General features: G+C 46.9%; 1 protein-coding gene across 2 annotated transcripts in view; it reads left to right on the forward strand.

The window, feature by feature from the left end:
• VPS13D (vacuolar protein sorting 13 homolog D) overlaps positions 1-20348 on the forward strand; it is a 255403-nt gene extending 235055 nt beyond the window's left edge. Inside the window, exons 67-69 of one of the 2 annotated variants that reach the window (XM_021706673.1) lie at positions 6308-6439; positions 15738-15978; positions 17418-20348. In XM_021706673.1, coding sequence (XP_021562348.1) covers positions 6308-6439; positions 15738-15978; positions 17418-17549 — 505 coding nt within the window. In that variant the 3' untranslated portion in view covers positions 17550-20348. The remainder of the gene's footprint in view (positions 1-6307; positions 6440-15737; positions 15979-17417) is intronic. The other variant, XM_008073459.2, reaches the window with a different exon arrangement.
• Positions 20349-26097: the final 5749 nt, after the last annotated feature.

The following is a 26097-nucleotide window of genomic DNA, read 5'->3' on the forward strand; positions in this document are numbered from 1 at the left end:
AGTAGAGTCTTCCCTGATTATAGTTTGTACTGAAGGAGTAAAATCTGTCTGGGAAGAAGAAATGCTTTTGCACTTTGTCTTCGGAGGTGGATGCTCGTAGCAGAGAGGGGGACCTTCAGGCTGGAGATCAGACACAGCTCATAGCATGGTCGGGTCTCTTAGCTGGTGGACACTGCACTGTGTGGGCATCAGAGGGAGTTTTAACCAATTCATCTTCCCTCTCCAGTGCAGAGAGTACTGTCTAGGTAGACTATGGTGACCCTTTTAGAGAAATGACATGATTGAGCCATTCAGTCAAGAACCCTGGTATCTTGTAGCTGTTATCAGTGAACAGTACTCGAAGAGATAGTCTGGGTTGACCTTCTGTTCTCAGTCTAATTGTTTGTGCTCAGTCAAGCTAGTGTATATCTACAAGATACTTAACTAAAACAAAAGTCTTGGACACATATATACAGTAAAAGCAAGTCCAATCCATCTCTTTGCTGGGGTCAGTACACACAGCCCGTGAGGAAGACAGCAGTCATCAGTAGAATAAACTTTCCATTGTGTGAGGAAGTCATGTGTTTGACACATACACTTTCCACTTGTTGACTGATTGTTTTTGAATGTCACTTGCTGGATAGACATTGGCCATGACAGACTTCTCAACCAACTAATAACTTATGCTGTGCGTGGGTATGTGTGCACAGCGTCTGTCTTCAGCTGACAGCACTGTGACACAGTTACTCGTCATATAAGCTACGAACAAATAGTGGCTGGCCAACTACTGACCCTCAGACAGAAAGGCAGCATCAACCAAGTGGGATCGGTTAGCTCTCCCTTGTCACCTTGTTTGGATTTACTGCTGCTTACAGAAAATGACATGAACTGTTTCTATGCCTCTGATCATTGGTTTTGCCTCAGTGTAGCCAGATAGCAGTGACCAGATGCACACGTGCTACATATTGATTCCCCTCGCTGGTGGGTATCTGCGGTGCATCAGCCACTGTGTCTGCAGCCCGTTCCCTGGGGAGTGTCCTCTGTGCTGTACAGCCGACTCCCTGACGTTTTCACGGAGTTCAAAGCTCGAGTTCGTTCGGTGCTGACATTCTGGATTAGCTGGTTGACTGGAAGGACTGCTTCTTTCTATACACTGTGAAATTTATAAACCGCAGCAGCTGAGGGCTTAACATGGCCGACAGGCTCCAGCTGGCAGCAATTAAATACACCACAGACCTTTGGCCAAACAAAGGTTTGTGGAGGCAGAGTTGCTGCGTGTGTGTGCTGAACAGACTCTTAAGTTGCACTCTGGTTCATAAAAGACGCCATTGCCAAGTGAGAGCTGAGTGGGTGGGGCTTTGCCACCTCCTCTTTGGTGATCCCTTATCCCCAGGATTGTACTGAGACCCTGTCCAAGTAGCAACACATCTTGTCAGTGAAGGTGGTTGCAGGAAAGGAACAAAGCACTGGGGAGGCTGCAGACTGGCGCGATGGTGGCAGACCCGAGTCATCTAGGCATTGGGCGTGTTGCTCCAGCACCAATAGCAGGAGCCACAGCTACTCCATTTTTTTTTGCTTTAGATTGAAAAGAGGGTGGACATGAAAACACAGTAAGAAGCCATTTTATACCCTTTCACACAGCAAAGATTTGAGTCTAGACCAGTGCTGTCCAAGACACAATTTAAATTTAAGTTAATTTAATTAAATGCAAAATTCAGTTCATTAGTTACACTGGCCACATTTCAAGTGCTCATAGCCAACGTGACTGGTGGCTGTGTATTTTACAGGGCTATTCTAGACAGTTCCAAGTGTTGGAAAGGATATAACTCACTAGGACCTCTTCAATGGTGAGTGGGAGTGTAAAAATAGTTCAGCCACTTTGAACACAGTTTGAATTATCTTATTAGATAAACATGTACACCTTGTGATACAGCAAATGCCTCATAGATGTATTCCCAAAGTTCGTCAGGAGACACGTACAGGAGTGTTCCTGGCAGCATCATTTATAATAGCAGGACCTGGATACAGGCCACATGCCATCAACAGAAAGGTGGGTAAGTCATGGGATATTCACACAGTGGAATATTAATAAAGGAGGCACAGTGAATGAATTACAGTGCACACAAAAGAGGGGCTGGATCTTAGCAATACGACAGTGCCATCCTTGTTCAAAAGTCCAAAACAACTAAACCCAAAGAATATAACAAGAAAGTACCAAAGCATACTTTGATGTGTGGTAAGGCCACATAAAAAAGAAAAACACAGGAATGACAAACACAAAATTCAGAACAGTGGCTATCTTAGGTAGAGGAGGAACATGGGCTTGGAGTGGCAGAAGACCACACTGGTGGATTCACGCTGTGGTCAACAATGAAGTTTTTGTGCTGGGGATGGTGGTTTCACAGATGTTTATTTAAAAAAAAAAAAAAGAAGGAGAAGCCAGTGATAATAGTGGGCTTCAAACTGAAGACAATGATGAGTCCATTTCTAAAGTCCAGTTTAAAGAACTAGAGTCCTTTCCCTCCAGGTGCTCATAGGCTCACTAAAACATACCTGAAAGTCACTTAAAAGTGGACACACTGTACTGAGTCATAAAGCATGAGAAAATTAGGATTGCTGTTGACATACAGTCGTACTAATTCCAAGGAGTTATTTGAGTTTGTGGTGCCATATTAACATATGAATCCAGCAGGTCCATGGCACAGTGGTCTGCTCTGAAGAATATCACTGTAAACTTTTTGCTGGCTTAGGAGGTTTGAAAACACCCGCTTATTGGGTTTTTCTTTATTTTTGTAATTTCTTTATCATTAAAATTTGTTCACACAGTGACTTTAAATACCTCTCTCTCCCCTCTCATCCATAGCCTACCAACTTGGACCTGAGAAGTTAAACATTTAGTTGAGTTTCAGAGAAGAAAGGATGGTTTTTCAGGCACTGACAATGATAGGGTGATAGGGGAACGTGGGGAGAATTCCTTTAGTTCAGCTTGCTGCTTCTAGTAAGAGTGTATCTAAATCACCCCTTCTGGAAGCAGTCCTTTTATTTAGAAGACTGTAGCAGATGTTTCCTTTTAGGGAAAAATTCAACTCTCTTTCTTCTATGGTAATGTGAAAAATGAGCCTTGAGTGCCACAGTGAGCTTCCTAGCCAGCAACACTGAACACAGTAATCAGCCTTGACCTTGATATTTGGCTGATCAAAAAGTGAGGACCTTGGAAATGGGAAGATAGTTTGCAGCCTGTTGGGAAAACAGATAAGAAAAGATACTTAATAGGCAATATATTATAGCCACAAGGGAGCCACTCTGCTTTCATATTCTCTGATGTTCTGGTGTGTTTGTAGTTTACAACTTAAAAGATAATGTATTGGGGGTGGAATTTGGGGAAGGCTCTGAGGAGGCCATTGAGTCAGGAAATAACTATTTGATGTGATAAGATGGGACACATTTACTCACATTCTCAACTGTCCTGGGGGTGTTATGAGATATATTTCCAAGAGCTCAGGTCAGGAACAGGTCTCCTTTCCTTGGCTTCTTTGGCTTCTCTGGATCTATCAGAAGAACTGAGGACTTTTGGTGCTTTCTCCTACGTGATAGCATGTTTTTTCTGAGCTTTGGGTACTGATGTTTTGCAATGTTTATAATGATTGTTTCTTACAAGGAAAGGGCCATGTCAACAGAGACATCAGTTTCATGACACCATCTTCATGCCCATCTTCAGGAAGATGGGATTCTAGCTTGTTCGCATTTTGCCTTAATGCTGCTTGTTGGCTTTCAACACTCAAAACTTCTAGCTTTCAAACCCTCCACCAAAACTTGCATATCGCCCCTCCTTTTTAGCTGTCAGCAAGCCTTGTGCAGTCTCCCACCCACAGATGCACTCACTCATTTACTCTCCTCATTCTCATTGTTCTTCTTCCATAACCCAGCCCTCTTCTAGATCCCAGGAGAGCAGCAAATCAAACAGATTCTTCTAGTGGAGCATGCATCCCAGTGGGAGCCAAACTATAGGTCAGTGTAGTTATCCAAGTGAGATGGGAAGCCAGTGTGTTCTGAGCAGATGACTGATTTGATCTTATATTTTGCACGGGCCATTCTAGTAGCCATGAGGAGACTAGACAAAGATGAAAGTAGAGAGGAGTTATGAGGCTATTGTACAATCCATTACAAATTCAGAGATCGTTTGTCAGTGATGTTAGAGATGGAGAAATAGTCGAATTGGGGATATATATAGAAGTTGAGCCTACAGGCCTCCCAGTGCATTGGGGAAGATGTGGTGAGAGAAATCAGAATCACCTTATACTAGAAGGTGATGAGGAAGCAGACTCTGCTGTATTTCTCTCAGAGGGAACTTTGGGCTTCTTCCGTGCCAGCCTGAACCTCTTCTGGAGCCTTGTGGGTAAGAGAAAAGTAGGAGCCTTGGGGAACGGGCACTTTATTAGCCTGTGTAGGTGGTGTTTGGAATGATAGTAGGTGTTTCAGTAAAAAGGAGACAAGCACACAGGCTCTGCTGTCTAGAGAAGCACCTTGGGCTGCTCCCCTGGGTTGCCCTGCCCCACAGAGGCTGCCACCTTAAGCAGGGTTGTCAAGCAGTGCAGGCTCCCTTTCAATCAGCAATTGAGCTCTAAGTAGCCAATAGTAGGCCTAGTCTTGCGGAGGCAGTGAACTGGGGGAGTGTCTGAGTGTATGACATGAATACGACTGGTTTTTTTTACTCTTTCCCTTAGTGGAGATCATTGAAACTTCCTGACAGTCTCTTTCCAATACCCTTGAAGAGCACAATCAAGAGTACTTTAGGCACTCTCGTAACTGAACTTTTAAAAACTTGTCACTGGACTTCTGGCTTTCTAGCACATAATCAGACCTCACCCAGGTATGGACCTGTCCTTCACATATCACGCCGACTGAGCCAGTGTGGACCTGGGCTCAAGAGCACTGCCCAGTTAGCCCAGCTGCGTAGCTTGCCTGCCACGGGCCTGTCCACGTGACTAACCTGACTTGCTCACCGGGGCACTTTTTGCCCTTATATGCGAGTCTCTGCATTACTGTTAGCTTATGGTTCTAAAGTGCTGATTCAGTACATGCACTATCCCTGTCTTTTAGATATATCTAGAGAGGGGTATTTTGCTTCAGTGGGCTCCAGGAACAAATAATAAAAAGTACAGCAAGTGCAAGGCCGAGGACAGACCTGGTACAGTCTTATCAGTCATCTGAAATATGCACAGCCTTTCCAAGACAAATGTGCACTCCTGTTTCTAGGAAAACACCAGAAAGTACTTATCAGTTACTCTGTATATGGTTTGTGGAAAAAGACAACATCAGCCTACCCTGAAAGCCATAGCAAAGCAGATTCCTTCGGGCAGCTGACAGCTGAGTGGCATGAGTTAAAGCCACTGCAGAATCCCGGACTGTGGCCTGGGGCGGGTCCAGGGAGCCTTACTTCCCCTCACGTGATTACTGCATCCTTGCCCTTTTCCCAAACAACCGAGCTCATCTTTTTTTTTTTTTTTTTGAGTTGGACTCTCACTCTGTCGCCCAGACTGGAGAGCAGTGGCACGCTCCCAGCCACCGCAACCTTGACCTGCTAGGCTCCAGTGATCCTTCTGCCTCAGCCTTCCAAGTAGCTGGAACTACAGGCACGTGCTACCATGCCCAGCTAGTTTTTGTTTTATTGTAGAGATGAGGTCTCGCCAAGTTGCCGGGCAGGTCTTGAATCCGTGGACTCAGGCAATCCACTCACCTCAGCCTCTCAAAGCGCGGGATTACAGGCTGAGCCACTGAACCTGGCTTGAGCTCATCTTAGAAGTCTAGAAGCTTGATGTGATTTTACTAAATGCCCAAGGTTCCTCGGTCTTCTTCCAGACCCATTGTACATTCAAAGATGGCTCTCCTGAAGGGATTCCTGGAAAAACAGGGTATGACCAAGTGGAACCTGGTAGTAATAGCAATAACAAGAGCCGCCATTGGTGGGTAGCCCACGTTCTGCCAAGCACAGATTTGATGGATGTTATTTTATTTGATCCTCACAGCAGTCCTTAAGGTAGGTGTCATCACCTCATTTTGCAGAGAAAATTGAAACTGAGGGTTAAGGAAGTTAACTGACTTATCCATGATCACATAGCCAGAAAATGGTAGAGGCAGGACTTAAATTAAAATGGGAGTCTTTAACCATGGTCTTATAGTGCATTCACAGGCAATACTGTGCTTTAATTTTGTTCACTAAATTTGAAGTACATCTTGTATCAAGTACACGATTGTCTTCAGTGAGGAAGGGAAATCATTTTAGCCTTAACACTTAACGTCTTCGCTTTTTGTCCGTTTACCCATCTAGGACTCAAGCACAGAGGGTTCGGAAGCCACGTTGCTGCATGGGGCCCCAGGGGCTGCTTCCCCGATATTCAGAGAGCCAAGCAGAAGGACAGGAGCAGCTCTTCAAGCTCACGGACAACATACAAGATGAATTGTAAGTCACAGCTCTGGGAAACAATTGTAGATCCACTGAGTTGTCTTTTCTGTCTTTGAATCTGAGAAGTTTCCATCTGATCCAAGTTATCATCGTGGCTTTCAGACCTGGTCAAAGGATTCCTTGCCTTAAATGCTTAATTGATTTAGATAGAACTACTTGTAAGCAGTCTTACTTGAAGGAGTGGTTCTCAAACTGTGTTCCATAGCTGGGCCGTAGTGTTTTGTTTCCAGAAAATGGCAGTTTTTTTCTAGTTAGTTTAAAGAGAGAAGACAACGGATAAAATGTTCTAAGTTTTAAGGGTTTTATTCCCCTGTAAGATTTTCTTAAATTTTTATATCCTATTGTTTGCTGCAGACTGCAAACAATAGGAAAATAAAACACATAAATAGCCAACAACTAATAGTCGAATCCTTTGAAAATGTATTTTTCTTTTTCTTTTTTTTTCCCTGGTAGAAAGAAGTTTAGTTTTGAGTTCGAGTCCAGAGAGCAGAGCCAGAGAATAGATGTGTTTTTCTTAAGATTGTTTTGTGGCCGGGCTCGGTGGCTCAGCCTATAATCCCAGCACTTTGGGAGGCTGAGGCAAGTAGATTGCCTGAGCCTGCGGGTTCAAGACCCACCTGGGTAACTTGGCAAGACTTTGTCTCTACAATAAATCAAAAATTAGCTGGATGTGGTAGTGTACACCTGTAGTTCCGGCTACTTGGAAGGCTGAGGTGGAAGGATCGCCGGAGCCCAGCAGGTCAAGGCTGTGGTGGTCGGGAGCATGCCACTGCTCTCCAGCCTGGGCAATGGAGTGAGACTCCAACTCAAAAAAAAAAAAGATTGTTTTGTTACTCTTTAAACACAGAGCCTTATATACCTACGACCTTGTTATACCTGCAGTTAGTGTAATTTGTTCCTAGTTGATATGGCAGAATTAAATACAAACACGTAAGGATATTTTGCAGAGATCCTTATATCATAAAAGTACTCTATAATCTGAATAGCCCAGAAAGCAGTTAGTTGTGTCTGGTAAGTAGTGAAACACCAGTGAAATTTCTTGTAATGCTTATTTGTCTCTTTTAAGGTAGAGCAAGATTGGTGGGGGGGTGGTTCTGAGTGCTGGGAATGTTTTTTGGCAGGTGAAGGAGTCTCTGAAGTAGAGGTAAACTCTCAAGATAGTCTTCAGTGTCATTATTAGAGATAGTTCATTTGTTGCTTACTGGATAGTGTGGCATCTTCTTAGATGTGGTTTGTGTAGCCCAGCCCCCTACAGAATTATTAGAATGTCTCTTAACAGTGGAATTGTATTTCATTGTTTTAGTCTACTTGGGTAGTTTAAACAACAGAAATCTGTCTTCTCACTCTTCTGGTGGGTGGGCATCGAAGATCAAGGTACCAGCTGATTCTGTTTCAGGTGAGGGGTCTCTTCCTGGCTTGCAGATGGCCTGCTTCTCACTATGCCTTCACATGGCAGAGAAAGGTATGGAGCTCTCTGGTGTCTCTTATAAGTTCGTGAATCCTGTCGACTCAGAGCCCCAACATTATAGCCTCATTTAAGTAATTACTGTCTTATTCCAAGTGGTCACATTGGGGTTAGGGCTTCCACATGTGAATTAGGGGAGGGAGATGATGAGCCTGGAGCAGGTGTTACTAATGGATTCTGCTGTTTTAGTCTAGCTCCAGCTGTTGTCATCGCTACCATGCCCAGAATCCACACACAGTTCGCTCAGGAGAGGACTTTATATACCTGCCTTCCTTGGAGAGGGATTTGGTGCCATGGCTGCCTCTTGATACAGCTTTGCAGATGGAGCTCTTGGCCTCTGGGTTGGAGGTCTGGAGAGTCATGTTTAAGGTCTAACAGGACACAGTGCAGAGTCTACTAGAATGGCAGCCCCACGAGGCTGGGATTTCTGTCTGTTTCATTCACTGAGGAAGCCTTGGCTCCTAGAACAGTGCTTGGCATATAATAGGCATTCAATAAATATAGCTGGATAGCTGGAGTTTAGCATTCATATTTACCCATGTCCAGTTTTCAATTATTTGTGAGTCTGGAGGGGTCAAAGGTTAAGTAGGATTATAAATTATTGTATGGTATGCTTTTAATTCCCTCCCTCAACTCACCTTTATTCAAGTCGAACCATCTCTGGTCCTCATGAAATTCATTTGTGGTAGAAGACATGCCAGAAAGCACCAGGGAGGAATTGCATAGTGCAACCAACAGAGAGTTGCTCCCCATGTATTCGAGATACACACATTGAATACAGAGCCAGGGAGAGCCAGAAACTGGAATCAAGGTGAAATCAGTAAAACAGATTTTGTAAGACCCTTGAAATTCATCTGAACTAGGAAAAGATACTTGGCACGAATGAATTTTGACTTTAACGTTGAAAACCATGTGTCTCCACCCAAGTTATGGATGGGTTCAATCTTGCCAGTGAATGTTGAAGGAGGCCATGGCCTTCCTAAGTGTGCAAGGAAAAAGTCATCGGAGAACTCCGTAAATGCTTCTCTGAAGTATCCTCCGCTGTCAGCCTGGGATTTGCAGTGCTGTGAACATTATGCTCATCACTTTGCAAGAAAGGGGTTTTTAGGAAAAGCACACAAGCGCCAAATCATACTTCTGACTTTTATCCTAGATTTGTAGTTAAAAACATGTTTAAAAACCTAATTATTTGTATATTTCCCTTCAGAGTTAACCCCTTAAAAGGGTCTTTAATACCTTGCTCTACTGTTCTAACTAAATGTTTCCACATTTTTTTCCAGTTAGACTCACTGTTTCACTTCTGGAAAATATCGTGTAATTATTTCCTGATGGAGTGAAAACCCCACAAAGTTCCCAGTGCCATGGTGACTTCAACTTTGTTCTCCCAGATCGAGTTGCATTTAATTTTTTCATTTTATTTAATTAATTAGTATTTAAAAGATAGTTACTGACATATGATTTTAGGTTTGCCCAGCTGAAAAGGCTTCAGTTTCAAATTCATTGGTTTGGTTGCAGAATTGTCATTGCTTCCCATTTTTTTCCATTCTGGTTTTGAAGCAGGATCCTGAATTAAGATGATATTAAGGCAAAATTTGTCCTCTATGTTAAGTTAGTTTTTCTTTCTACTAAGGTCTAATTTGTGGCCAAAAATTAATTTTTTAAGTACCCATTTTATTTCTTTTAGGGTGGCTCTTACCTTTTCAAAGCAGATGCTTTTTTTTGAGCAGTCCACAAGACCTAGGAAGCTGCACTAGTGTGCTGTTTTTTGGAATTTGACAGTTAGATTTTGTTTTTTGTTTTGTTTTTGTTTTTGTTTGAGACAGGGTCTTGGTCTGTCATCTAGGCTGAAGTGCAGTGAGTGGCGTAATCACAGCTCACTGCAGCCTTGAATTCCTGGGTTCAAGTGATCCCAGTATCTGAGACTACAGGCGCTCTCCATTGTGCCTAGCTTATTTTAAAAATTTTTTTGTAGAGAAGGGGGTCTCACTGTGTTGTCCAGGCTGGCACTCTTGGCCTTGGCCTCCCAAAGCACTTGAATTACAGGTGTGAGCCACTGTGCCCAGCCGGATTGTATTTTCTAAATGTAGTTTTGGAAAATAACATTTGTGGAAAAAATTTTTTAATACAGAAAATATATAAAAGAAAACAAAAACAGCCTACACTCCCACTAGCCAGATATAAGTCCTTCCTCTTTTTAATGCAATAAACGCATGTGCGTGGTTAACAAAATGGAAAGATTACAGAGGAAAATAACATCAAGAGTAAAAGTTTCTTTTCCTATCACCTTCATAAGCATGCTGTTGATAGTACTTGGTATCTTGTCTCTTCTTGAGAATTTGCATAGAGAGAGATCAAAATCAAATTTTCTTTTGCGCACAGGCTATAGTGTTGAGTCTAATAACATAATTGTAGATATAAACCTTACAGTAACATTTACAGTCCTGAAGTAAAAGCAAAAGACCAGTCTTTCTGAGGACTGGGATAGAATTTATTAGCTCCTGTTTTCTAAAACCAGGAAATAATTGATCAGCAGCTATTGACACTTACAGAATTCAGGGGTTTGCCACTGAATTAAAACTGCATTTTGGTGGATGACTCAGCTATTCTACAAAAGCTAGTGGCTTGCTAAATCTTTATTAAGTTAGATCACGAGTTCTAAGAGAGTTTTTAAACTTTACTGCAGGGTAAAATATGTCCAGCATCCAAAGTTGTATGTGTGCTGGCTAATTCCAGTAACCTTACAATGTGATTTCACTGTCACATGCAACTCCTTGACACATAAATTGTCAGATTATCCTAGATTTGTAGTTAAAAACATGTTGAAAGACCTAATTATTTGTGCCAGGATGAACTAGAAATTTGCCCTGTCCTTAGCAGGCTCGCAGTCTAGCAGGGGAAGCCAACTGTGTGACCAACTACCTGTAACATGAGATTGCTGTTTCAGAACAGAGCTGTGAGCAGTGTGTTGTAGGAGCACAGCATGTAGTAGGAGTGATTAACTTATCCCTGGAAAGCTAGGGAAGACTTCGCAGAAAAGGCTGCAGACAGCTGACCTGTCCATGCAGGAGGAGAGATGAACCGAGGAGAGGAGGAAAGAAGGCGCGTGCAGGGAACAGTGCTGGGTGGAGGCTGGGCAGGAGAGCCTGTGGTGTCTGGAGTGTTTGAGTCAGTCACACGAGGCAGCAGCGCATGTGTAGGAAGAAGGAGTAGGGGTTAGAAAGCTGGAACGGTGGGTTCCAAGGCCAGAGACTGAAGGCCTGACCCTGATGTCACAGTGAGGAGAAACCTCTCCCGCAGGCAGTGGTGAGATCTTGAAGAAGAGTATCCCACTCGAACTTACACGTTAAAAATGTAACCCTGATGGCTGCAGAGGGCCAGTTGGAGAGACTGGAAGGCAGTCGGAGGCCTTGGCACAATCCAGGTAAAAGGTAGAAAGTCCTGAACACACAGTGGCTGCAAGGATGAGCAGAAGGGGACAGTCTGGCACAGTAGCCTCATGGGCCCCAAAGACTGTCTGAGTTTGGAATCTGAGTGAGAGGAAGGTTGGGGTTGGCTCCGGGCTTCTTGCCTGTCTGGCTGGTGGGGACACCATCACTGAGGTCAGGTGTTGCAGAGGAGGGCTTGGGGAAAAGGAGTCACTCAACTGTGATGTGCTGTGTGCAGCCCTCGTGGGACCCACATGTGGAGGTGTTCTGTGGAGAGCCAGGCACTCGGGGTGATGCCTGGCTCAGGCTGTCGAGGTCAGGGGTAGACATGGTGGGTGACGCCTATGGGAGGAGCCTGTTCTGGGGGCACTGCTCCTGGAGTCAGACTCAGAACAGTTCTGATTTTGAAATGACTCTGTTGGGAGTAGAATAAGATGTATAAATAGAGTTAACAAAGCAAAGGAATAAAAGAGCAGGGGGTAAAGAAACCAAATGGGGACCTGGAACAGCTACCTGGCAGGTTTGTCTCTTCCAAAGAGAAGTTGGTCCGGCTAGAGGATGTCCTTTGCTCCAGCCTGCGGGGAGAGGACGTATATATTCACCAGGGGTGAGGGGTCCTCCCCACAGAGCGGGATAACTTGGTGCCTGTTCTCAGCAGAAGAGCTGCCATTGACTGAGTGTCTCAAGCACAGGTTAGCTCGAATCATCCCAGTGGCCCTGCACAGGAGACACGGCAATCCCTGTTCTGCATGACAGGACAGCTTTGGGCAGAGCTGTAGAGAGCAGGAGGGAGAGCTAGCAGGGCTGCCGTGTGGCCTGCAGGGCATCATCACCTGCCACAGGCTGGGCTGGAGCCATTGCTGATGCCGCTGGTATCCTGGAAAACACCCCCCACCCCGTGGCTCGTGCTTTATGGATCTTGTGGGTAACAACGGGTTCTACTTCACTGGCGTGGACTCTGGCCGAATCACCTACTTTAGCTCCTGTCATCTCGAGAAGGGTGTTAGCCACTTGCTGCAGACTCCCCTTCTAGAAGAAGCCTGCTGATGCTGATCCCTGCAGCCCATGTCCTCTTCTCTCCTTGAAGACAATTAGAACTTTTAACTGGTCGTGAAATCGTATAAAAATCCTGATTTTTATAGAATCAGTTGCCATTTCCACAGCAACCTAAGTGTGTCAGCAGCACAGGTGACCCTCTAGGCCTTGTGTTTAGAGGACAGAGCTCCAGATGCCACACTTTTTCATTCACCCTCCTGAGTTGCTAACAGTTCAAAGAACAGGAGTGTCCTTGGGATCCATCTGAGACCACGGGTACTTTCTCCCTGTGTCATCCCACAGGGTTTTTGAATTGTCCCTCATCTGTGGGCCTGAAGCCATCCTTGTGGGGACCTATGTGTGCAGGAGAGGAGGGGTGGGAGCCTGGGGCAAGACCCCGGAGCAGCTAAAAGCCCACGGGAACCGAGGCCAGGAAGGGAGTCTAGACCTGCAACTTCAGGGGAATGGACAGAGGGGGCGGAGGGGCTCAGGGAGGAGCCAGGGCTGTTCTTCTCTCGCCAGCTCCTCTCGTTACCCTGAGTTTTGGTTCCTCACGGAGTGGCAAGTGTGGGATTGGTCTACATTAGGCAGAGGACTTGTCTGGAGCTGTTGAGAATGTTCTTTGGTATGGTTTCCAGATTTCATTAAAAAATAAAATAAAAATTAATAAGGATGATGATGAAACCCAAAGCCTCAGTGGCTGGTGGCATCCAGGCAGCAGGAGGAGGAACGTGGAGACAGAGCCGTGGCCAGCCTGGACTCCATGGTCACCAGCAGCTCCAGCTATGGCCTCAGTGTCTCCCTCTTCCTTCCCTCCGTCATACCCTTGGCTCTGATTTGCTTTTGATTTGAAAAGACTGTAGAACATTTCACACAAATGCCCCAAAAATGTTGTTATCAGTAGCAGCTTCCGGATATGGGGGCGTGGCCTCACAGGCCGGAGCCGTGCGGATGGCTGCTCTCCGCCCACATGTCCACAGGCTGAGCATTCTTTTGACCTTCATACTGACTTTGTGAAGGAGGCTGGCAGGTGTCCCATCTCTATCAGACAGATGAAGACTCTGAGACAGAGAAAGCAGCCAACAGGGCCAGCGTGCCCCAGTAGTCGGCTTTCCCTGCCTACCCGGCTGTGTTTCTTTAACTTGTCCCCCACCTTTTAGAAGAGTATCTAGCCCAGAGCCACTTGCACTCCAGGGTTGCTCTGGGCTGCTGGAGACCTTGTGCCATCTGTGGCATCTTGGAAGGGAGTCTGCTTGAAAGTCTGTAAGTGTTCCAGTGTGAAAAGGGCACTGGTAACGTCAGCCGCTCTGGCCCAGGTGTGAGAGCAGCTGCCCGGTTGGAAGCCCTTGGCCTTTCCATGGTCCACGTGTGGCTATCGACCATGGTGCATGCCCAGTGGGTGGAGCTGGGGCAAGGACGATGGGGCACAGGGGCTCTGTCCTGTACCAGTGTTCCTCATGCACATTCCTGCTGTCACCCCAATCACGGGACCAACTTTGGAATCTCCTTGCCAGCCCAGTGGCTGCGTACCAGGCCCAGCCTCAGTGGCTACGTACCAGGCCCACCTGTGCACGGGGGCCTAGGTCCTTTCAGGGTGTAAGCCAGTGTCCCAGCCAGGTCCAGCTGGCACCGTGGTCTTTTTCCTCTGGGTCAGGACACATTTTCAACCCTTTCTGTCTCTGCCCGTGCCCTCCTCTCTTCTCAGCTGTTTCAGATTCGGTGCCCCTTGATTCAAAGGTGACAGTGCCCTGATGCTGGCGGAGTGTGGGGTGTGAGAAGGTCTGTGCTGAGTGGCCTGAAAGCTGCTGGGTCTTTCTCCTTCTGGCACTGAGACTTTACAAGTCTGCATTCTTGGCACTGCCTGCCAGTCAGGATAGAACAATAAACTCCAGTTTTTGTCATGGGAGGCTGTAATTAAAATGGCAACAGGAACAGGACAGGTACTTCCTGAGTCCTTCTGGGGTGGCCAGTTCAGTGGGATGCTCAGATAGGCTCAGGGGTATAAGACTTAGACCCCACCCATGGAGTCTGCGGTGTAGTCAGAGCCGAGAGGCTCAGCCGGCACACACAGAAGGAGTGCGCTGGTGTTGGGCGGTACTTTGGGAGACAGCATGGTCAAGGGCTAGGAGTAGGGGGGCTGGAGAGTACTCAGAGGATGCTTCATGGGGACATGAAACGTGTGAGTCATTGGGCAGGGCGTTTAGAGAGGCTGAGAGAGCGAAATGTGTGCCCTGCACTGACTCAGGTGCGTAAGAGCCCAGCAGCCGCCCCGGGGCCCAAGAGGAAAGCAGCTGCCCCCAGCAGGCTGGCTGCCCCCTGCCCAGGCTTTTGCCGCCTTCAGAGGATTTTACAGCTGCTATCCAGAAACAAAGCCATCCTGGACCCAGGTTCCAGATCAGCTCAGGTGGGGCTTGGCTCTGAATAGCTACAGTTTGGCAACTGGAGCCCAACAGCCAGTCTGTCATCAGCTCTTAGTATTCCTGCCACCATCTGTTCTCTCTGCTGTCCCTTGACGCTGCAGCCCCATTGTGAAGGACTGTCACAAGACGCAGGGAGGCAGCCAGGCTCTGGGGAGCTGTCACTGCGTTTCCAAGGTTCACTACTCATAATTCAGTAGCTGAACAGAGGGGTTTGATATGTATAAATTTCTACTTTAAATCTGTGAGCTCCAAGAACGGGGAATGAGGCTTTTTCTGAGTGGCCCTAAAACTCCTAGAAGCAATGACCAAAAGTTTTGAAAGTAAAGGTTACAGCTTTACCTAAGAAAGCATTTTCTGACCATCAGTTTTTTGACCATGGAATGGCTTTGAGAGTTCCCAGTCTCTGGAGGTGCTGAGCAGACAGGGGGTGACCTCCCTTCAAGAGGGAGGAGGTGGTGCAGGTGCCCAAGTACAGCCCTTCCTCCCCTATGTCTTCCCCTCTATTTGCCTCCCCTCTGTTAGACAGTAAACGTTCTCAGCTGCTGCTGCTTCCTGTTTTGTGCAAGGAAGCATTGTTACAGTTTTTCCTAAGCCTTGAGCTGTGCAAACACACACACACACACAAACAGCACACAAGATACAATTTCAAGAAACAAACTTGTTTTTGTGTTGAAGCTGTTGGACTCATCTCTGTAATAGTTGTCCAGGCTCATGGAGTGGTACTGTGTGCTGGCCACTTGGGTCTTACGGTGGCCTGTGAAGCCTTGCTTTTCTTTCCCTAATGTATGGTTGAGAAAGCTGAGGCTCAGAGCACCCAGGCTGCCGTCCAGGTAGTAAGTGATGCAGCCAGGCTTCCCATTCTAGCCTGTGGACCTCTGAGCCCGTGTGGGCCTGCCCTGCTGCTGGGGAAGCTCCTGATGCCACTCCCATGCCCCTCTCTTCCTGTGCAGCTTCATTGCCGTGGAGAACACTGACAACTACTGCGTGCTCATCTCATCCAAAGCTGTTTACTTCCTGAAAAGTGGAGACTATGTGGATCGAGAGGCCATTTTCCTAGAAGTCAAATATGATGACCTCTACCACTGCCTTGTCTCCAAAGACCACGGGAAGGTGTACGTGCAGGTGACCAAGAAAGCCGTGAGCACCAGCAGTGGTGTATCCATCCCAGGCCCTTCCCACCAGAAGCCAATGGTGAGTCTGCCCACCTGCTCTCAGCACTGCAAGTGGGCATGTGCAGGGGATGGAGGTGGGAGCCCAGGACACCTCCACCCTGCTTCCCTCTCTCGGAGGGCTCACGCGGGGCTGTTCCTCATCCCAGGGGGGTGCTTTCAGCCCTGGATGTGGGAGAGTCCAGGGGTGTTAACGAGATGATGCGGCCCTCGCACCTGGCCCACCCATGATCCCGTGCCCATTGCTCTAGTTAGCGGGGAGGAGCAGCTCACACCATGCACAGGGTTTCTTCATTCCTAAATGGGCTTCTTTAGTGCATTGGCTCTACGAGCTATGAAGCACACATTGGCTTCTGTCATCTCCCCTGTAACAGTGGAAACCATAACTTTTGTTCTGTGCTTGGAAGCAGTGTCTAGCATGCTCAGTCAATATTTGTAAATAAAATTATACTTGACCTCCCAAGGGACAAGGTATTGTGACAGGACTCTTAAATGATAATAACTGGCATTCCTGAAGGGCTTGCTGTGTGTCAGCCAGTCCACCAAGTGCCCCTTGAGGGTCATCTGATGCTGTTCTGCCGTCATGCCCACGTCGTTGTTGGTGAGGACAGGTGACTCATTTTGGGCTACACAGCCGTCTGCGGTGGGAGTCTGGAGGTTTGAATGCTGAGCTGGCCATCTAGACCGCAGAGTCCCATGCTATACTACCTCTGCTCAGGGGTGTGTTCAGCAGAGCGGGTGTGGGAAGACCTGCCACCTCCAGCCAGTCTGACCTGGTGGCTGGCACGACACCCAGGTGTGGTCTTCCCCATCCTCACCTGGCATGCCAGGATCTCCAAGGTCGCATTCAAGGGTGGTGTCACTCCAGGGGCCAGCTTGTCTCTGCTCTTCCACAGGTCAGAAGGGGCAGCCGGCCCTGCTGACCTCTCTCCTCAGGAGTCCCTGGACCTTCCCCCGCTGGGGAATGTGCTTGGCTTGCTTTGGCTTGTACAGGCTACCCTGGGGTCATTAGCTTAAATCGGGGCTGGGTAATTAAGAGAGTTAGCACCCTGAGGCTTGAGTATTTCAACAAGTTCCTTTCTGTGGTGAGCACCCCGCCAGCTGCGGCTGCTGCTTTCTGGACACCGAGCAGGCAGAGTGTCCTGGTAAGAAAGGCCTGGAGGCATCTGTGTGCAGGTTCTCCTTCCTCTGACGCTCAAAGGAGCAGCTCTTCCTTCGTGCCCTCGTCTTCCCTCAGGAGGCCCGCCCCTGCTCAGGACTGAAACTGGCTCTCAGGACTGGGGTCCCAGAGAGCAGGTGGCCACAGGTTGGCCTCACAGTCACTGAGTGGATAGGTCTAAAGATCGGATTTCGGGGCTGCCCTCAGCCTTTGACTCACAGCTATCTAAGGTTGGCGCCTGCACTCTGACTCCACGTGGCTTCCCCACCCGGGCAGGTCAGTCACCCTGGTTTCCTCCTTAGGTTCATGTGAAATCTGAGGTCCTCGCTGTCAAGTTGTCGCAAGAAATCAACTATGCCAAGAGCCTTTACTATGAGCAGCAGCTGATGCTGAGACTCAGCGAGGACCCCGAGCAGCTGGAGCTGGACTCCTGAGCAGTCCGGCGCGGGGCACCCCGGGCGAGCCAGGCCCGTTGGGAGGAAGGAGGCCCGCGTGCCGAGCTCACGGGAGGCAGGGCCCGCAGGAGGCCGGGAAGGTGGCCACAGAGAGAAGCAGTGTTAATTTGTGGGTCAAGGAGTTACTTTAGATTATGGGGGAGTAATTTTTGAAAGGTATTGGTTGAATAACGTTAAAAAAAATGTACGGAAATGAATCTAATTTTGAAATTGCCCTGTATTTTGTTAACATGTATATATGTACAACTGTGTATCTGTAAATATATCTGAACTTTTCTGCACAGGACCTGTGACATGTGTAGAGGTTTGTTAGCTATAAAGTAATATAAAGTGATATTGGATCTTCTATTGCACTAATTCTACACGTCTAATTCAGGGTACTCTCTACAGAAAGGCATTCTTCTTAAAAGTTAAAGAATGCTGTGTTGTAGCCTTAGAAGCTAGAGCGTTCACAGTGACACAGTGGAGGTAAAGACTGTGCTGTCGGGAGTGATGCCATGACCCCGGACTGTCGCACCAGAACCGTGAGTGTAGGGCTCGACGCTGCCAGCCCTTCAGAAGGACCTGGGAGAGGCTTGTCACCCACCTTCGATTTCTCACAGTCCTCAGATTAATTATCACAAATGATTTTCCAAACTGTCATTCTGTTTGGCTTTTTCCTGACTAGTCTTGCCAAAGTTAGAGGAAAAACTGTGTTGCGTTACCACACACAAATCCACATTGGGAGTTTCTCGAGTGATTATTTGAGAGGTTTGAAACACTGGTAAGCTCTGTTCCTTTTGTTCTTAGAAGGAAAAAAATTCCATTGAGCTATTAGAACAAGCAAAACGCCACAATGAAAATGTTCTTCCTGGGCAACAGCACAGAGGTCCAGGTCCTGGGACTTTTCTTTTTACTAAAGCCACGTGCGGCTCCACAGCCCTACAGCCCAAGAGACACAGGGACAGCAATTCCCAGGCGAGAAGGGAGAGGGAGAGAGTTCCAGAAAAGGGGATGAAATCAGAGTCTTAAAAGCTGTGTTTCTAAGCTGTTCGTGGGACCAAGGTTTGGCAGAAGCTCCTCTTGTCCTTGGTTTTAAATTCTAGCTGGCAGCAACCTGGTATGAGCGTCCTCTTCTTCCTCAGTCTTGTTTTGGGTGTTTTGCTTTTCTGTAAAGAGTAAGCAAATAGGGAAAGGGAAAAGGGGACCTCACTTTAGAATGAATGACTCACCTTGTGATTTTAAAATTTTTGTTTTAATCAAGCAAATCAGTTTCTACAAGCATATCACATAGAGCTGAGTCTAACTTGACTCAGTGGGTCAGTGGATGTGTAGAAGGTTTTGGTGTTTACAACCCAGGACCCAAAGCCTTCCAAGACACAGATGAAACTAACCTCCCTCCCTCCTTCCCCCGCCCCGTGTGTGTGTGTGTGTGTGTGTCACACACACATGCAGAGAGACTGGAAGGGAGCTTTAGCACAAGTGCTTTATAGCTAAATCCTGTTTCCAAGGACCAGTCATCTCGAACTGCAAGGTGCAGTAGTCTTCACTGAACTCCAAGTGAGTGGGTTGTAAAATTGAAACTTGGCTTTTGCAGGGTTGGGTGGACTTGGGTTTGTTTGTTTCTTGCTGGTGGTAGTCAGGATTGGATCAGTGCTCATGCACTATACAAGGTCCCCAGCCCTGTCTTCCTTACTGGCCTCCCTCCTCACACCCCTACAAGCTTGGCTTGTGGCTTTTGTCATCAGTAGCCCACTGCCTGAGATCATGAACTCCTAAAGATGAGACTCAGAAGGTTGGTGGTGTGCGTCAGTGAGCCCTCTGTCGCTGTCTAGAGTGAAGTCTCTAGAAACTTCTCTGTTGGGTTGAGGAGTGTTACTAGAGAAGTTGGCCTCTGCAGGGCACCAGGCGTTAGCCAGAGGCTGCCCAGTGGGCTGGCGCCTCAGGCGGGCTCCAGAGGCTGCCTAGGTGCCCTCCTTGGGCTCCTGTCTAATTTTAATCAGCTCTTGAAATAGTTGCCACCTCCCGAGATTGCACAACTGCTCACTTTGACATTTGTGCCTCAGAAGAGGCAGATGTGAAAAAGATCCAGAGACCAGAAGGGTGGGGCTGGGTGGGACACAGGAGGGCGGCTCAGCCTCAGCTGGGCCAGGCCTGGTGAGAGGATTTCATGGGCTTTTGACATCATTTCCTGGATCTCACCAGGAAAAAATCCAGAGCTTTGGAGGAAGCAGGCCCTGCCCCTGGCTCCTTGAATGCCCCCTTTCTTTTTAAGTTGGTATTTCGCCAGTGATGTCTAAGACTTTGTTATGATAATTTCTACCAGTTTTCTTTCTGCCTCAAATTCATGGTTCCTCTCTGAGAAATGCAAAATAAGTGGAATAAGGGAAAGTTGGATAAGGAGACATCCAAAGGCATCCCAGCTCCCTGACCAGCTAGTTGACTGACCTGTACCACTGCCTGGCAGCAGCTGCTTCTCTCTGCCCACTGGGAAGACTGGCTGGGCCTGGTCACTACACAAGGAAAACAGTCAGGACCCCCTTCCCAGCCCTAGTGTCCTGCTGCTTGGTGGGGACTCACTTCAGTGTTCGGAAGGCACCAGGGCCACTTTGTTTGTAAGTGTCATCTGTGCCTCAGAATACCATAGTAGCTGCTTGATAAAATCCTGAAAATAAGTTATCTGGTTCTCTACTATGTAAACACTATTACAATCACCAATGTGTTAAGACTCTTGAACCTGGTTCTCTCATGAGTCATCATTTTTCTTCCTGTGGAATAAAATGCTCTGTTGACTTCCCAGACGTGTTCCTTTTGGTCTGGTTTTTTGGTGACCCATACAGTCTAAAACCCTCACCAGTGACAAACACCAAACATCGTACAATGTTCACCATGAAATCTGGCCTGTGCCCCAGCCCAGGAGGCGCTTCACCAGGGCAGGCCCCACGCCTGAGCAGCTCTTGACGTCCCAGGATGAGCAGCACCCTCCACTTTACAGGGCCTGGACTCAGCCAACCGTTGCTCGCCTGCACTTTGAGGCTCCTGGCCGGGCAGAGGCCATTGCGTAGCATCCAGGCGGACAGAGGGGAAGTAGCACAGAAGATAGACACAGCAGGACCATTGGAGGTGGGGTGCCACTTGGAGGCGTGGGTGGCACCAGGATGTTTGGGCGGCACCATGAAGTATGAGTGGCCCTAGGGGGTGTGAGTGGTACCAGGATGCGTGAGTGTCACTGGGAGGCGTGGCCGGCCCCAGGACACGTGGGTCCTAGAGGCCAAGTCCAGAAAAGTTTCCACTATGCTGTTCCACTAAGTGGCACATTAATAACAGATTTAGCACCTTTGAAGTCCCTGGAGACCCTTCTAAGAGCAGGTTTAGGAGGCAGGAGGTTGAAAATTGGGCTGGAGCAGACTGGAGAAAAGATACAAGAAATCACACTCTTGATCTAAAGAATATGAAACTGGAAAGAAGAAACTGTGACAACTCTTTGGAGGAATCTGCCATGAATGGAGGAGAGAAATGTCTGTCACCTAAGAGGAGGCGGCTGGAATGACAGAAGGGAGACCGGCTGGCCAGGAAGGCGGGGGAGGTAGGACCTGGGGCCTGGATGATCGCTCCTCTTTTCTCAGGGAGCTCAGCCAAGAGTGAACACAGGGCAGGAAGTGACGGAGATGTGGAGAGAGGAGATGCAAGTCGTCATCCAGGACAGTGGGAAATGAGCAGGCCAGGGAAGCACCATGTGACTGCCCGGTGACATGGAGGCCCATCTGACATTGGTGACCATGAGTCTAAAGTGAGACCGGGCAGCCTGGCTGTGGCTCTGTTCACCCATGTCTAGCTGCATGGGTTCAGTGTAGAATGGCAGAGAACTGGATTTAATCAAGAAGTGTGCTCCCCCATCTGTTTAACCGTCGCCCTGTTGAGCTTGGCAAGAGCCGGTCATAACAAAAAGCAAATCCAAGAGTTTAGAGAAGGGAAGTGTGCACTTTCCAAGCCAAAACATGGCCTCTAAAGAACGTGCTCCTTCTAAGGGGGAGACACAGTGGGAAGTGTGGATGACACCCCCAGACGAGGGCACGGCTAGACTGTCGGGGCTCATGGGGCAGGAGGCAGTGTTTGATGACCAACCAGCCAGGCACTCCAGGGCATGGGGCTGCCATTGGCAAGAAAGGGGTGTGTATGCGACAATCTTCCAGTTCCCCCGCCAAGTTAAGTACCCCGCTTCCTGGGTCCCAAGTCACTGCAAAGGCGGCCACCACCCAGCCCTTTAGACCAGCAGTCCTCAACCTCTTTGGCATCAGAGACCAGTTTTGTGGAAGAAATTTTTGCACAGTGGTGAGAGGAGGAATCATTAGGTTCTCATAAGGAGCACACAACCTAGATCCCTTGCATGCACAGTTCACAGCAGGATTTGTGCTCCTTTGAGAATCAAATGCCACAACTAGTCTGACAGCAGACAGAGCTCTGCTTGCCTGCTGTTCACCTCCTGCTGAGAGGCCTGCTTCCTAGCAGGCCTCAGTCCTGTACCGGTCCACGGCCGTGCTTTAGACCAAGAGTATGATTTCCAGTTCTGCAAAATAAACTCGATGTTTGCTGCTCACCAGGACACTGCATCTCAGGACCCTGAAGTGCTTTCTGAACACAGATCCAAGCATGTCCATTATTATTTAGAAGTTTTGATGAATCCTAAAGAGCACTTGCCCAGGAAGTTTTCAGTGAAATTTCACTTGCCTTAGTGTGGGCCCTGAAGACAGTTGCTCACCCCAGCTATGGTTCTCTGGCTGGGGGTGGTGAAGGCAAATGGTAACCACCAAAGGGAGGATCGTTTGAGCCTAGGGCAATGGAGCGCGACCTCATCTCTATAAAAAATTAAAAACTTAGCTGGGCGTGGTAGTATGCGTCTACTCAGACTGAAGTGGAAGGATCTCCTGAGCCCAGGAGGTTGAGGCTGCAGTAAGCCATGATTGTGCCACTGCACTGCAGCCTGGGCAACAGAGTGAGACTGACTCAATAAAAAATTAGCCGGGTGTGGTAGCACGCACCTGTAATTCCAGCTACTCGGAAGGCTGAGGCGGAAGGATCGCCGGAGCCCAGCAGGTCGAGGCTGCGGTGGCCGGAAGCGGCCACTGCACTCCAGTCTGGGTGACAGAGTGAGACTCCAACTCAAAAAAAAAAAAAAAAAAAAGTGTGTGTGTGTATGTGTGTGTAAATGTATATTTCCATCTCTATTCCCGTAGTATTTCTCCCTCTTGGCTCCTCCCCACACCACTCCTCTCTGTTTCATCTACTCCCCCTCAGAATCAATAACCCAACTCACCATGGCTCGGATATTTTATACACAGACTCATGCACAGACATATTCATAGGTGCCTAACATTCTTTTTTACAAAAATAAGATCATACTATCTCCATAGTTTTGCAGTTTGCTCTTCTCAGTGTATGTAACCTTTGGGGTGGTATCACTCTGGTCTCTCTTTTTTTTTTTTCTTTTTTTTTTGAGTCCAAGTCTCACTCTGTCACCTAGGCTGGAGTGCAGTGGCATACTCATGTCTAATGCATCCCTCGACCTGCTGGGCTCAGATGATCCTTCCGTTCAGTCTTCCGAGTAGCCAAAAACTACAGACAGGCATATACCACCCCACACCTGGCTTTTTTTTTTTTTTTCTTTTTAATTGTAGAGGCGCCGTCTCGCCAAGTTGTTCAGGCTGGTCTAGGGCTCAGGCAATCCTTTCACCTCAGCCTCCCAAAGTGCTGGGATTCTAGGCGTGAGCCACCCATCGCACCCAGCTCTGTTCTCTTAAGTGCTGCATAATAATTAATGGTGTAAATGTTCTGTCATTTACTCAACTCTTCCTGCTTTGATAGGTGTTTACTTTGTTTTCACACTACCACCACCCTGTCCCCTAAGATCTACACTGCAGTAAATATCCTGCTATTTATGTGCTCATGCACCAGTTTTATTTCTGCACAGTAGATTCCCAGGAACTGAATGGTATATTCATGACCATGTTCCCAACATGCTGGTGAGAATGTGAGGGGCTGCAGTCACCCAGGAGTGCCCCTCCCCCGGCCTCTTGGTCTAATGGGTGCAAAGTGGTATCTTATTGTTCCCGTATCTTATTGTTACTGTATCTCACATTTTCCTAGCAGCCATTTTGACCATCATTTGTTGGTTGGTTGGTATTTGGATTTACTGTTAGGAATGGCAGCTGATACCTTTTCAGCATGTTATTACAACCATACTGTTTTATCTCTTCTAATTTTTTGAATGTAATACATTATGTTGTTACATTTCCTAATACTGAACCACTCCTAATCCCTATAATAAACCCCACTTCAACATAATATATTAGTTTGTTATTCTCTTGAGACATTTTCTGGTTCTTTTTGCTCATATGTTGAGTCTTTGCATCTTTAAAGTGAAAAGGGTCTATAATTTTCTTATCGTCTCTTCGTTAGATTTTAGAATTAAAATTATGCTGCCTTCATAATATTGATAGGAGTACTTTCTACCATTTTCTATGACTCACAATACTGAAATTACATTAGAATTTCCTGTTGTTTTTAGGTTCTTTTTGCTGGTTTGTTTTTGTTGTTTTTCAGAGACAGAGTCTCACTCTGTCACCCAGGCTGGAGTACAGTGGCATGATGATAACACTGTAGCCTCGAACTCCTGGTCTCAACCGATCCTTCTGCCTCAGCCTCCCAAGTAGCTGGGACTACAGACATATCACTACATCTGGCTAATTTTTAAATTTTTTGTAGAGACGGGGGTCTTGCTATGTTTCCCAGGCTGGTCTTAAACTCTTGGATCCAAGTGATCATCCTCCTCTGCATCCCAGAGTGCTGGGATTACAAGTGTGAGCCACCTGTGCCCAGCTTCCTGTTGTTTTTAAAGATCAGATAAAAGCAGATTGTAAACTCTCAGGTTCTAAAACACTTTTCAATGGTTGCCTTTCATTGTCATCCCACTGTGCACTCTATCTGTTGGCATATTCAAGTTTTCCATTTCTTCATGGTCAATTTTGGTAACATTTGATTTTTAAAAATCATTCCATTTTCTTTAGTTTTGAATTTGTTACCCTACAATTGCATATATTATCTTTTTTTTTGAGTTGGAGTCTCACTTTGTCACCCAGGCTGGAGGGCAGTGGCGTGCTCACGGCCACCGCAGCCTCGACCTGCTGGGCTCAGGTGATCCTTCTGCCTCAGCCTTCCAAGTAGCTGGAACGACAGGTGTGTGCACCACATCCAGCTAATTTTTTTGATTTATGTATTGTAGAGACAGGTCTCGCCAAGTTGCCCAGGCTGGTCTCAAACCCCTGGGCTCAGATAATCCTCTTCCCTGGCCTCCCAAAGTGCTGGGATTACATGCTTAAGCCACTGCTCCTGGCCGCATAAATTGTCTGAAAAATATTTTATTAGCTGCACATGGTGACATGAGCCTGTAGTCCTAGTTACTCGGGAGGCTGAGATGGGGGATCACTTGAATCTAGGAGTTCAAGGCTGCGGTGAGCTATGATCATGCCCCTGCCCTCCAGCCTGGGTGATAGAGCCAGAACCTATCTCTTAAATATATGCATTTTTAATGCCTCCTGTATCTGGTCATTTCTTCTTTCTCATTCCTAATTTTCCTTGCATATTATTACTCTTTTTTTGTCATAAGTTTTTGAGAAGGTTGTTTTTTCAAAGATATTTATTTCTCTTTGCTACTTTGTTTTTATTAATCTATTGATTACATCTTTAATCTATTTCCCCTACCTAGCCTGTTTTGACTTATTTTACTTTTCTATTCTTGCTTTCTAAGGTAACTATTTAGTTTTGTTGTGTTTTTCATCTTTCTCCTTGAATCATAATGGCATTTTAATGTTATACATTTTCCTCCAAATGCAGCTTGGTTTAGCTCATAGATTTTGGTAGTAAGTGTTCTTCTTTTATTGCTTTCTGCGTAGTTTTAAATTTTACTTTTAATTTCTTCTTTGATTTAAAGATTACCTAGGAGTATATTTTTTAATTTCTAAGAGATAGGGTCTAAAATTTCTAAATATTAAAAAATGATCTCCTGTAAATGAGTCTTTTGGATTATGTTGGATTATGATTAGTAAATATAACCTAAATATTTCTTTTTTTTTTTGAGTCGGAGTCTTAGTTACCTAGGCTAGAGTGCAGTGACATCTGGGCTCACCACAGCCTCAGCCTTCTGGGCTCACGTGACCCCACCCCCCACCCCACCTCAGCCTCCTGAGTAACTGGGACTACAGGTGCCTACCACCACACCTGGCTAATTTTTAAAATTTTTTGTAGAGATGAGGTCCCACTGTGTTGCCCAGGCTGGTCTTGAACTCCTGGGCTCAAGCAATCCTCCCACCTCAGCCTCCCTAAGTGCTAGCATGACAGGCATGAGCCGTTGTACCCAACTGAAGATTTCTACAATTTTAAAAATTTTTTGCGATTTTCCTTTAGCTCAAGTACTTGATAAGTCTATATAAATGTTCCATGAACATATGAAACAAAAATATATTCTCTCTGAGGCATGTGATAGAAGGATGAA

The sequence above is a fragment of the Carlito syrichta genome, unplaced genomic scaffold (genome assembly GCF_000164805.1).
Source record: "Carlito syrichta isolate Samal-C Ts95f unplaced genomic scaffold, Tarsius_syrichta-2.0.1 Scaffold315850, whole genome shotgun sequence".
Classification (NCBI taxonomy): Eukaryota; Metazoa; Chordata; class Mammalia; order Primates; family Tarsiidae; genus Carlito; species Carlito syrichta.